The sequence below is a fragment of the Quercus robur genome, chromosome 9 (genome assembly GCF_932294415.1).
Source record: "Quercus robur chromosome 9, dhQueRobu3.1, whole genome shotgun sequence".
In the NCBI taxonomy this organism is placed as follows: domain Eukaryota; kingdom Viridiplantae; phylum Streptophyta; class Magnoliopsida; order Fagales; family Fagaceae; genus Quercus; species Quercus robur.
In genome coordinates this window covers 5,511,677-5,525,004 of record NC_065542.1, presented here as the reverse complement: position 1 = coordinate 5,525,004, position 13,328 = coordinate 5,511,677, and the positions used below count along the sequence as shown (strand labels likewise).

The window sequence follows — 13,328 nt, the reverse complement described above, 5'->3', positions numbered from 1 at the left end:
AGACACATTCTTTTTTTTTTTTTTTTTTGCAATCTTTTCTTCCTCATCCCTTATGTTTTATTTTATTTTATTTAAACAGACACTTTTTTTTTCTTGCTTCTTTTACGTTCTTTTTTCTTTTTAAATAGGAAAATCTCTAGGCAAAAAAACTAAAAAGCTTCATCGCACATGCTAGTATATTACAAGTGTCTTTTTTGTGTGATTTAAATTTTGTGACATATTTAGTTTATTCTAAATTGTGGGATTTTTTATAAATTGGTGAAAATTTGAACAATATAATCCACTTTAAAATGTTATAATTAATAACCACCACACACTCTTGGTGGATGGTTACTCTATAAGTAGCTTGTGAGATGTGGGAGGCAAGAGCTGGGATTTAAGTCTCTAGGAGGAAGTTTCACACACATATACACTTAAATTAGGATAGAGTTAAATTTCTGCCTTGTATAAAAAATGTTATAATTAATAAATTAAATAAACCAACTTTTTTTTAAAAAGGATCATTAAATAAACCAGCTTTAGATGTAATCAAGTGAACACTATTATTAAATAAAGAAAAAAAAATCCCCAGCCCCCACCTAAATCTAAAAGTCTCAATTATTTTTTTGAAAAAGCCAAAGCCGCTAATCACTGCACAACCATTGTTGATGTTTTACATAATTCCGATCGGAAGACTTTTTCTTGATGCCCTTGACACTTTTACACTCACTCTAACCCATGAACACACAAACAATAATGTTATACATGGATAATTTATTTTTTGTTTTTTTTTTTTTTTAAAGGAAGATACTTAGATAGTTATTGATTAAATTATATTCTATATTTAAAATTTTAATTAAATAATTTAATTTTTTATGAATAAAGAAGTTAAAAGTTTGCCATGTTATATTTATTTTAATTATATAAAAAAATTAATTATATATTTAAGGATAATACAAAGTGAGAAAAATTAATTATGCTTATTAATACTGAATTAATTATTTGATGTTGTTATTATCATAGTAAATTCTCACTAAAGCAATCTTATAAAATATGATATTTTTCCCTCAATATTTAATTTTTTTGTTGAAATTTGATAATTATTGTTGATATTAATAGATATTTATTTTATTATTGTATTATGTGGAACTTGATTTTATAGCAATAGCCATTTATTAGTTAATAACTCATTCTATGCACAATGTACTTGAGGGTTTAGGGTTCAACTAACATGTTTTATTCTTCCTTTTTTTTAAAAAAAATGAAAATTTATAATTATGGTAATTATTAATATAATATATAATAAAGACAAAATATATTGTCACAAAACTTTTGATACCGTCACAAATATAAGTCTGATTAGCTAGTGTTGGCCATTTGTTAATTGGCAATTTTAGAAAATATAAAAATTTATGAAAAAATTAATTATTTTTTTTCTTTTACTATAAAAAATTGTAAATTCTCAAAATAAAAACAAAAAACATATTCTTTCTCATCCATTAACTTTCCCTTTTTGAAAATACTTCCTCATCCATTAAAAACTTGATCTCATTCTCACCTAAACACTAGCCTAAAAAGTAGAGAAAAACTTCCACGCCACTATAAAGTATAAAACACTTACCTTCAAAACAGAGTAAAATTTTTACTCCAAATTCCAACACTGTTCAGTACCCAGAAAACAAAACTACACATGTCATATATATAATCTATCACACACGACACAACCCCACCTCCTCTCTCTCTCTAAAACGACAGACCGTACCACGTGATCTTCTTTATTCCACTGTTACTCTGCCTCACCAACCTCTCTCTCTCTTTCTCTCTCTGTTTTCACCAAACTCAGTTCTCAGTTCTCAGTTCTCAGTTCTCACTCACTCACTCTCTGTTTAATCTTTTTCAAGGGAAAACCTTTTCCTTTTCCCGAGAATCTCAAATTTAAAGCTCAAACCTTTTCCAACTGTAAAGCAGTTTTTAAAGTTTTCAATCTATAAATTATAATCACACTTTAAACTTTAAAAACTCTCACTTTAAATATGCGGAATTTTGCTTAGCTCAATTTTCAAATTCAGAAACCCTAGCTTTTTTTCCAAATGCACGGCTACAGTAGACTCGGCTCTTCGGCGAGGACTTCCTCCTCGTCGTCGCCGCCGTCGTCTCCGCGGTTCCGGCACGGCCGTAACAAGCTCTCCGGAGGCTGCGCCGGCGGCCGGAGCCCGAAGCAGACGAGCGCGGTGGAGAGAGTGGTGTACGTGTTCGTGTCGGCGGTGTTCCGGAGGCGAGGCGTGCTGCTTTTCGCGCCGGTACTGTACATTTCGCTGATGCTGCTGTACATGGGGTCGGTGGGATTTGATGTGGTGAATTTGAAGCACAGTGTGGTTGGAGTTGTTGTGCACAGGAGCAAGCATCGGACGGCAATGGCGCCCGGTTCGGTTTATCGGAGCCCTCAGGTGTTTGAGAAGTTGTGGCCGTTAATGGAGGCTGAGAGTAATGGGAGTAGAGTCAATGCGGTACCCTTTTTTTGCTGCTCTCTTTGAAATTAAGCTTATTTGTGGAAAAAGAATGAATTTTTAGTTGTTTTTATTAATGTTACCTACTATGCTTTGTGTGAATTTTTGTGGGTTTGGCAATATGTGTTATAATTGGCTTTGATTTATTGTGTTTTAAGGGCGGTCATGATTTTTAGTTCCAATGTAATTGTTGTGTTTTTACGGTTTGGTTTATGAATACTCGATGAGAACGGTTGATAAATTAGTGTTGTAGTTCAACAAGCTTTGGAAGGGAGTAGTGGGTTCGAGTTAGCTCCACTGGTAGAGTCTTTTGTTGTTGTGTTCGAATCCTGCTTAGACTAAAAAGAATCTAATTTGGTGTCTTCGTCAGTGGTAAAGAACAATCAATTGGACAACCCAACTCAGTTCAAATCATATAGTATCTATAAGAGCTTTAGAAAGGAGGGTATACATTAAGAAAGGGTTTAATTTATGGACATCAATGTACTTTCAAATATTCTCTTCCCTCTTCCCTTCATGTCAAAACTAACTTATAGAAGAAAATTAAGGGTTCGTGGACCTTTTTTTTTATGGTTGGAGTGTATGTAGATGTAAGGTTTTATTGGTTGTTAGAATGCGAAAATTGTCAGATTGATGAATGACTTTGAAGCCATGTTGCACTCGATTTGGAATAAAGATTTTATGCTAAGTTGCATTGTTGTCGTAGATTAAGATTATTAGACATGTTTTGATGAGTTAAATCGTGGGCTAGAAATATCACATGATAAGTTTGGGTAACGGTAAGCACACACGTGTTCATTTTGGTTGATGAGAAGATTCAAATATTAATGAGCCTAGCAGGTTAAAGGTAGAGTTGCTACTACTCAAAAGGAAAGTTGAGGGGTTTATATGGATTTATGAGGACCTACTATTGTTGTCAATAGGGAGTTTTACTTGTGAGCCAAAAGCTGAGTTTGGATTGCACTAAAAAGGAGTGACATCTGCATTTGGCGTTTTTTTCTTGGGTCCTGTGCACTGTTCATGGGACCTGCAAGTTTTGCTTTAAAACTGGGTCCCACAACACTATTCACACATTTAAAAATTATTTTGCTACGGTGTTTTCAACAATAAGTTTTCAGTTTTCAGCAATAAACGGTATTCAAACAGACCCAAAGAATTTACAAATTTAAGAGGGAGGCCGGAGGCCAAAAAGGATACGTGAAAGACTCAATGATTAATAACACCCTACCTCATTGAAGTGTTCCTTCGAGCATGCACATTTGTTTTTCATTGAAGAAATACTCTGTTCATGTCCAACTGTTTCAAGTTCTATCCCAGATTTTACATTTTTCAGGCAATCCACAATGACGTCCACATCTAGTTCCTCTCATTTGTACCCTATCAACAATGTACTTTACCTTCTTGTGATAACATAAGGTCTTTCCTAAAACATATAACTACAGTGTTAATGGTTTTCTTTTTTACTCCAAATTTTGTTATTATTATTATTATTTTGTGCTATAAATTCATTGGTGAACCCTATCAGAAATGTGTTTGGCATGCTTTGGCTCCATTTGTTGACGTGTTGTTTAGTTATTTCCATAGGTCATGCATCTTTTACTTTTACCTCTTCTTTCTTTCTTTTATTGTTTAAATGATATTTCTTTCTTTTTTTTTATAAATATTTTGTGCTGCTTCAGGAATTAATCTTCAATTGTTATGCCTTATTTTCTTTTTCTTATTTTAAAAATGTTATTTACACCCTATGTGTACTTATATGACTAAAAATATACTGCAATGGAAATCATGCAGTTGATGACGGCATGGAATTCAACTGGGCGTCAAGGTTGGAAGCCTTGTGTTGACAAGAGTATTTCAACAACAGGTTTGGGTTTTCTATAGAGTTTTACTTAATATGACTACTGTTTGTTTTTATGGATTGCCTGCTATAGTCTATGATCGTTTTTTTTTTTTTTTTTTTTTTTTAGTTACGCATACACCCATGAGATCTTAAACCACTACTGCACTTTTCACCCCATTCTTATGGGGGAAGAAGTGCTATTCAGGTTAGAGCTCATGGGCTCTAATTGCTAAATTTGGGGTTGGGTGTAGTGATCCTTCTTTGCATACGGTTCTTCCTAAGGCAATATCCTCTCATGCATCATTAATGATGAGATCCATTCTTACTGCTGCTACTCACAGCGACAATAGCACATGTGTGGATCTTCCTTTCATCTGATCAAACCATCTAAAGTGATTTTCTCTCCTTGTCTTGTTAAATGGTGCCTGGCCAAAGCTACTTACGCTAAATTTTCTGTTCAGCATCATGCATATGTTGAATGACTGGAAGTATGCTGCATAATGCATATACCATTTTAAAAAAAAAAAAACGTGTAATGCTATGTTTGATTTAATTGGCCCTACGCTTAACTTAGGAGTGAAATATTTATAGGAAATTCTAATAACAGAGGATAACATGCCTCATCATATTACTATTTGTGTTTCCTAATATTTCATTTTTGTTGTATTTAGAATTACATTTTGCGTGTCAAGGAATTATGAGTAGCTGAGCGCTGTCTTTTATGCTTTAAGGTTTCTCAGAATTGCCAAAGTCAAATGGTTTCCTAATTATTGAAGCAAATGGTGGGTTGAACCAACAGCGCTTATCGGTATGTTTTGTTTGTTCAAATGTTATTTCTCTTTGTTTTCCTAGAAAGATTGGTTGAATATGGTAATACTGCCTTAGATCATAGATGGAAATGAATTTTGTGGGTTAGACATGATGATTTGGTGACCTTGATGTCTTTTGGTCTTTGGCTGATGTTAAATCTGTTCCGATTCAGATTTTGTTGGAAGACATTAGAGCATTTTGCTGAAATATCTCTGATCAGTCAGATATTGAATGATGATGGGATGAATGTAATAAATTTGTCAAGTATATCTTACACTCCGCATTAAAATTTATTTGGTAATTTTTCCATCCTTTCTACACAGATATGCGATGCAGTTGCAGTGGCTGGATTACTGAATGCAACTCTTGTCATTCCAATTTTTCATTTAAATAGTGTTTGGCGAGATTCCAGGTATGTTGCAGCTATTGTTGGTGTTTCAATGATCATCATCTTCATCCACATATTTAGTGGTTCTTTTGTTATTATTGAATTTTTATTAAATAGCTTTGCCTAGTGGTTCTTAAGATACATGGAGGCGATTAGGTATTAGGATGGGGCCAGAGTGTTTTTATTGGGCAAATGCTCCTTCAACTTGATTTTTCTGGCCAACCTGGCAGATCCAGCCGCTTTGACTGCTGGAAAATCCTTCTTTACTGGAGGATCTTCATGTTGACCACCGCATCCTTCCTATTATTCTAAGTTTTGCACAGTTATGAGGGTAAAAAAGCTCTCATCTGTCAGAGTCACCTTTACAATGTAGGCATAAATTAACTCAAGACTCCCATATGCCAACTTCATCCCGTGATTACATAGATCATATTACACCATTCTACTAGATCTAGGGCCATGGGTTTGCAGATTAGTTTCAAATATCTGTAGGCAAGCTTCTAAGGTGAAAATCTGCTACTTTTTTTCACAAATTCAGTTTTGAAGGGAATGGACAAATTATTCTCATGTTCTGTTCTTAAGTTCTCAAAACATTATCACTGTTTTCTGTCTTCCAGCCCCTAACTTAGCAAGCATGACGTGGACAATGAGATGTTTTTGCAGAATGGGAGCTCTTCCTTCTTAAACAACATCCTTTCAAGGTCTTTAATTAAGGCAAGCAAGGTGGAAGGAGTGTCCATATGTGGAAAATATATTTTAATTGAATGTCTAACCTTTGTAGTTAGTAACCATTGTGTTCACGTGGGTGATGCCTTGTTTGAGGAGGCATGGATGATTAATTTTTTAGGTGGGTTTTAAACCCACGACTTCACCTGCCACCTTGCTCATATAAGGGAGGAAGTAGCATTGTGTAGTATTAATTGTTAAGTTAGGGTTGCTTCTTTTTTGATACATTATGCATGGTTGGAGTTGAAGGATTTCTTTTGTTGTTCTAAGGGTTTTAAGTTGATTAGAGTTTAATTTTGTTATGAAGGTAAAGAAAGGGAAAATTTATGAAGTAATATAGAACATGTGAATCGTGGCTATGATATATAGAACATGTGACACATATTAGAGATTAAGCAGCTACCTATTTTTGCATTAAGATGTACTTTAAATTTGATATGTGGTATAAGTGAACCTTGATTTGTTTTAAATCAGTGAATGGGTTTGAGTAAATTGGCATGCTTCTGTAGTGGGACCTATACTTTGGAAATTGACAGTTTAAAAACTGTTGCGGATTAACAAAGGTTATTTTGACCATAGCAAAAGGCATACACTCCAAAACATCTATTTGCCTAACATTTTCTTGTTAGTTTTATTTTTTAGTTTTTACATTCAAAAGAGCCTTGAATCTTGATTGAATTGACTATAATATGATTTTCTCATCCTTTTTTTTTTGCTGGAATCGCAGCAAGTTTGGGGACATTTTTGATGAAGATTTCTTCATATATGCACTCAAAAATCATGTTAATGTGGTCAGAGAGCTCCCAGAAGATATACTTCAGCGGTTTGACAATAATATAAGTAAGATTGTGAATTTGAGAGTAAAAGGTTGGTCAAGTCCAACCTACTATCTTCAAAAGGTCCTACCGAAGCTGGTGCAAATGGGGTATGAGATTTTTGTCTCTTTCAATTCTGAGTATGTGAACAAATTCACAACAGTAATTATTATAAATTAGCCTTAAAAATAAATTAAAAAAAAACCTTAATACCTTTTTGTTTACACTGGTTGTTGCATAATCTCATGGTATTATGTCTGTTACTTTCACATAATGGACAAATATAGACAATGCTTTGTTAGGTTGATTTGCGGTTATTTCTGTAAATTATAATTGACTTCTTGTCCAATGATGCAAAGAACATTTGCCAACTTTTGGTAAAGTGGATTGTTTCACATAATTGAGGATGAAGATGACAAAAATTGTGTTTTAAATACTTGAAAGGAAAAAATAAAAATTTTCAACTGAAAAATGATGATGTGTGGATAGAACTCCTAAAAATGTTCTGCTTTTTCTATTTAGGGATGTGATTAAATTTTTCCATCTATCATTAGCATTGGGCTATAATTATCAAAGACACGCATATATAGAAGCTATGCAATATTTGGGGACAAATTATTACGTAGATACTTTTCTACTGTAATCAATTATTTAAATTGCCTTCAGGTTCCCTACAGTTACCTATGCAACCCTCTGATCTCTTTTCTATTGATGGGCTTGTAACATGTCTTTGACAAATTATATGTTTTCCACATTTCTTGGTGCAGGGCTGTACGCATTGCACCCTTCTCAAATAGGTTGGCCCAGGAAGTTCCTTCAAATGTCCAATGGCTTAGATGCCTAGTCAATTATGAAGCACTAAGGTTTTCAGGACCTATAAGAAGGCTTGCAGAGAACATGGTTGATCGGATGGTTAAGAATAGCTCCCAGAGTGGCGGTAAATATGTTTCAGTGCATCTTCGTTTTGAGGAGGTGTTATTCTTGTCCCTGCATTCTTTTGTCATGTATGATTTATGAAAGTAGCCATGTCCTAGATCATTTCTAAGTGCCAATTTTCCTCTTTCAAAGGACATGGTAGCATTTTCGTGCTGTGAGTATGATGGTGGGGAGGAAGAGAAACATGAAATGGATATTGCACGTGAAAGAAGTTGGAGAGGAAAATTCAGAAGAAGGGGTAGAGTAATAAGGCCCGGTGCAAATCGGGTAGATGGAAAATGCCCTTTAACTCCATTGGAGGTATACAAACGCATTAACTTATTCTTCTTTTTGGTAATTTCTCTATTTTCCCCCCCTTTTCTTGTAATATACTCTTTTTAGCTTTATATAAATCTTAGGATTCAAAGCTCTGAAAATATCTGCCATCTGGGTTCTTTGAGTCTTTAACAGTATCTAAGAGTTCCCATTTCTACCATTAAAAGCTCTAATCCCTCACAATATATGAGTGGGCCTCTTAAAAACATAAACATGCATATTTCAGGTCTCCTGTCAATTATTATTTATTACTTGTGAAATGCATCTGAGCACAGTTTCTTACATCTAAACCTGATGGTAAACTCAGCTTGATTAAAAAACTAAGGCATTACTGTTGCAGCTGTGACTAGTTCATGTCCTTGGATTCTGATTCATGTCTGCTGATCTGTTCACTTCCTTTTGGTACTATAGGTTGGAATGATGCTTAGGGGCATGGGTTTCGATAATAACACCTCAGTATATGTTGCAGCTGGAAAAATCTATAAAGCGGAAAAGTACGTGGCTCCGCTTAAACAGATGTTTCCACGTTTAGAGACAAAAGATACTTTAGCCACTCCTGAAGAACTTGCTCCATTTAAGGTATCATACAAGCCATGGTGCATGCCCTTTTTACAACTAGGAACCAGACAATCATCTCTAGTAGAAAAGAAGATAAAGCTAGGAATAAGTCAGTCTTTTTAATACTTAAGTTTCTGATGTAGGGCCATTCATCTAGGTTGGCTGCTCTTGATTATACGGTGTGTCTTCACAGTGAAGTGTTTGTCACAACTCAGGGTGGAAATTTCCCCCACTTCTTGATGGGTCACAGGCGCTATTTTTATGGAGGACATGCTAAGACAATCAAACCTGATAAGAGGAAACTAGCGTTATTATTTGATAGGCCTGATATCAGGTACAATGCAGTTAAACTCTCTTTCATTTTTCAGTTTTAATTTCTGAACTTTATAAGCGGCACTTCTCAAACTATGCAATCAACGAATATGGTACTGAAGAAAAATGTGCTAATACTCTACATCCAGTATTATCTCACCAGTCTCAATGCTAAACTTTTATTCAGCTAAACAGAATTGATCATCAATAGTTACCGGTAATTCTAAAAATCAAATCAGTTGATGTAAAATCAATCTCCCTCACTTTGCTTCTTGTTTGTGTACCAAGAACAAAAGAGCTTGAATGATTTATACATTTTATTTTTCTTCTGTTCAGTTTGAATTAGATTATACGGCCCATTGGACGATGAAAATAATTAAAGAACTACATGTTTTGAAATTTGTCATTATCTACAAAGCACTATGCTATAGATCCACAGCAGATGGTTCCTAAGCACTTAGAACATTTAAAATTATGCTTGAAATATGTAGGATGTGTCCAAAATGGTCTTAGCTATGTTCAAAAAAGTATGAGATGTAGATAAATGTCCTGAGAAATATCCTTGATTTGAAGTATCCCAGCATGCAAATATTGTATGTCAGGCTATGTGCACCTTCACTTCAGAAGTGGCTTCTGGTGCTACCTCGTAAGATTTTTGGCTCCTTGCATAATAATTTCTAGTTTCCCATGTTTTTAATAAGCATGTACTTTGTTAGAGCATCAGCATTGGGGAATGCTAATGCCAAATGTAAGAAGAATTTGGCATTTTAAGCCCCAAAGTGCCCTGCATCAAGGAATGCTAAACCCAACTATTGCAAATTTTTTTGCAATAAGAATTGCACTGTAGCAGTATTCTAAAAATAATAATAATATTTTATTTCACCTTTTTCCCTCAAAATTTCTCTCTCCTCTATCTCATTATTTCAGTTCTCTTCTTTCTCGTCCTTCTCTGTTTCTCCACCTGCTCTCTCCTTCTCTGGTTCCGTGGTTTTTTTTTTAAATTTATTTATTTATTTTTTTTTTTTTTGTTGTGATCGGTGCTTAAAGGAAGATCGCCAGTGTTTGGGTCGAAGATTGGTGATGGGTTTGGTGGAGATCGGCGTGGGTCACGAAGATCGGTGATGGTTTTGTCACCCCCAGAAACGAACAAGACCATGGGTTTGGCCATGGCTGAGACGAGAGAGAGAATCGATCTGGAGGGTTATGTGGTTTTTTTTTTTTTTTTTTTTTTTTTTTTTTTGCTGTGACCGGTGCTTAAAGGAAGATCGCTAGTGTTTGGGTTTGGCGGAGATCGGCGTGGGTCACGGAGATCGGTGATGGTTTTGTCACCCCCAGAAACGAACAAGACCATGGGTTCGGCCATGGCTGAGACGAGAGAGAGAATCGATTCGGCAGGTTCTGTGGGTTTTTTTTTTTTTTTGCTGTGACCGGTGCTTAAAGGAAGATCGCCAATGTTTGGGTCGGAGATTGGTGATGGGTTTGGTGGAGATCAGCGTGGGTCGTGGAGATCGGTGATGGTTTTGTCACCCCCAGAAACCAACAAGACCATGGGTTCGGCCATGGTTGAGACGAGAGAGAGGATTGATCCGGCGGGATCTGTGGTTTTTTTTTTTTTTTTTTTTTTGCTGTGATCGGTGCCTAAAGGAAGATCACCAGTGTTTGGGTTGGAGATTGGTGATGGGTTTGGTGGAGATCGGCGTGGGTCATAGAGATCAATGATGGTTTTTTCACCCCCAGAAACCAACAAGACCATGGATTTGGCCATGGCTGAGACAAGAGAGAGAATCCAAGATAGCAAAGAGAGGGAGTGAGACGGATCTGGTTGTGGAGGGTTACAAATCTTGTTGGCTTCTTCTATTTGATTAAAGGGTTTGTTCACTGTGACTTGAAGCTTCAGAATATCCTCATGTTCAACAATGGGAAAATCAAAATCGCCAATTTTGGACTTGTAGAAAAAGAAGAGCAAAAACAAAGTAACGAATTGCCGGCGGAATCAATTAATCACAATGAGTACGAATCGTCGTCAGATATTTGGGCTTGTTGAGTTGTGGTTGTAGTGAGAATATTTTTATTTTTATATTATTTTAATGTGTAGTATGGTAAAATAGAATTTTGGGATGTTGGGTGTGTTGTAAAATGGTATGGTATAATTGATAAAATAGTTTTTTGAAATGGTAAAATAGGATAGTAACATTTCCTGATGCTAATGCTCTAATGAATGTTATCGGTCCTCAAATATCACTCCCCCCACCCCCCCCCCCCCCCCAAAAAAAAAAAAAAAAAAATTCATTATTGCTTCTGTTCTCAATAATTGCCATAATAAGCATAGAATTTTATCATTTGATTCATTACTTTTTTTTATTTGACTTCTCTAGATGGGAAGACTTTAGTCGACTAATGCAAGACATGCTTCGCCACAGTGATCATAAGGGATTTGAATTGAAGAAGCCTAGCGGGTCACTCTACACCTTTCCTATGCCAGATTGCATGTGTAAACTAGCAGAAGCAAGAAGTGAAAGCAGTAACACAACAAGACTTGCTTGAAACTTTGAATGTACAAATACGTAGGGTCACAAATTTTCCACACCTGTATTTTATAGTGTATTATTCAATTGAATTCTTAAATAATTCTTTCATTCAAGTTGATAGGAGAGTTTTTGAGGTTTTGATTCTTTGAGGTTGACCCAGTAAGATTGGTAGTTTTGTACTCAAAATTCACTGTACATGACGCTGTAACTTGTAATGATTTACTAAAGTAATCTAGCATTAAATTATATGTAGCATTCTTTGCTTTGGTGACTAGTTTTGATTTGGTGACATGCTTCAATCTTCCCCTGTAGATTTGTTGTCCATTAATATTGCTTAATCGCTACTTATCAAAAAATATCACATAATTTGTGGTTTCTAATTTAGGTTGTAAAATGACTATTTGATTGTTTTTTGTTTGCATATGCTTTAAACTTGTTGACTAAAGTATACTTTTAACTTGTAAAGTTAGGAATTGTTTTCATTTTGACCCTTTACGTTTGGAAATTTTTGGCCCTTCATGTTTTATTCGTTCCATATTGGTCCCTTATCTGTCCAATTTCATTTTATTAAAGGATTAAAATGACGGGTCAAAATAAAAATTTTGAAATATGAAGGGTTAAACCAAAAAACTTAATCAAACATGAAGGTTAAAAATGAAAATTTTAAAATGTAATGGGTCAATATAAAAATAGAATTAATCAAGCATGAAGTGTCAAGATTAAAATTTTGAGAAATGACCAAAATGAAAATAATCCTGAGCTTTGAAGTGTCAAAATTAAAATTTTGATATAGAGTTATAGAAAGGACCAAAATGTATAGAGTTATAGAAAGGACCAAAATGAAAATAATCCTGAGTTTTAAGAACTAGAAGTGTATTTCAATCTTAAATGTTCTATTAGATGTTCTTATTGTAGAGTGCATTGGTATCAACTGTGTGAATTCCCTAGATATGCATTGTAAGTTACAACTTCAACTAAGAAGTGCACCATGCATGCTTGACATATTTGTTATCATATGGAGCTGGGGCTAGCACTAGTGTTACTCTTGCCTCTACCTGTTATTGTTTTTTTTACGTTTTAATGCTAAGAGGCGTGCTGTATGCTTCTTTTCTTTAGATGAAGAAACCTAAAATCTACCAAGAGACAAAGAAAGAAAACAAAAATCCTCCCACATTTTCTATAACAATCCTTCCAATCCTTCCTTGAAAAGTTCCATTCCTAACTTGCTTTTCAATAGAGGAATGGAGTGTTGCGTACTTGGTTGAGCAACTTGACTATTTTAGCTACACATGTGGACGACATTAACTTGGAAACTCTACTGTTCACTACTTTGTCTAAAAGTACCTGGAGCAATTAACAAGAAACCTGGTTGGTGGCCAAATATGACCAATTTTTGGAAAATGAACTTTTTTCAACCATTCATTCATTGTTTTGATTTTTTTCTCACTGATGGAAACAAACGAAAGGAATATGTTAATGGATGTTCGATTGCATTCGTTAAGAAGGAATTGAACGAATCTCACTGCATTAGAAAGTAGCAAACAATAATAATCAAATACCCCTTTAACTAAAAGTTGCTCGCACGACTCATTATAAGAAGTTGACAAATAAATT

At 34.9% G+C, this 13,328-nt stretch overlaps 1 protein-coding gene across 4 annotated transcripts; it reads left to right on the top strand.

Annotated features, from left to right (window-relative positions):
* Positions 1–1,695: 1,695 nt before the first annotated feature.
* On the top strand, positions 1,696–11,988 carry LOC126698418 (O-fucosyltransferase 9). 4 transcript variants are annotated; one of them, XR_007646455.1, is made up of 10 exons: positions 1,696–2,486; positions 4,278–4,350; positions 5,058–5,134; positions 5,460–5,548; positions 6,978–7,175; positions 7,833–8,037; positions 8,134–8,301; positions 8,728–8,895; positions 9,032–9,208; positions 11,562–11,661. XR_007646455.1 is itself a non-coding variant. In XM_050395624.1 (10 exons), exons 1-10 carry the CDS (start codon positions 2,070–2,072, stop codon positions 11,728–11,730), a joined length of 1,710 nt encoding a protein of 569 aa, XP_050251581.1. In that variant the 5' UTR covers positions 1,697–2,069; the 3' UTR covers positions 11,731–11,988. The 4 variants fall into 4 exon arrangements, 3 of the variants coding, with proteins under 3 accessions (XP_050251581.1, XP_050251582.1, XP_050251580.1); XM_050395624.1 differs by having other exon boundaries at positions 1,697–2,486; positions 9,018–9,208; positions 11,607–11,988; XM_050395625.1 differs by lacking the exon at positions 11,562–11,661 and adding an exon at positions 10,234–11,444 and having other exon boundaries at positions 1,697–2,486; positions 9,018–9,208.
* The last annotated feature ends 1,340 nt before the right edge of the window (positions 11,989–13,328 follow it).

Bases quoted from the DNA above. Each gene is read 5' to 3' on its own strand.
- LOC126698418 (XM_050395623.1), top strand. From the start codon at position 2,070: ATGCACGGCTACAGTAGACTCGGCTCTTCGGCGAGGACTTCCTCCTCG. The intron at 4,351-5,057 runs GTTTGGGTTTTC...TTATGCTTTAAG, and splicing joins CAAGAGTATTTCAACAACAG to GTTTCTCAGAATTGCCAAAG. The intron at 8,038-8,133 runs GTGTTATTCTTG...CCTCTTTCAAAG, and splicing joins TGCATCTTCGTTTTGAGGAG to GACATGGTAGCATTTTCGTG.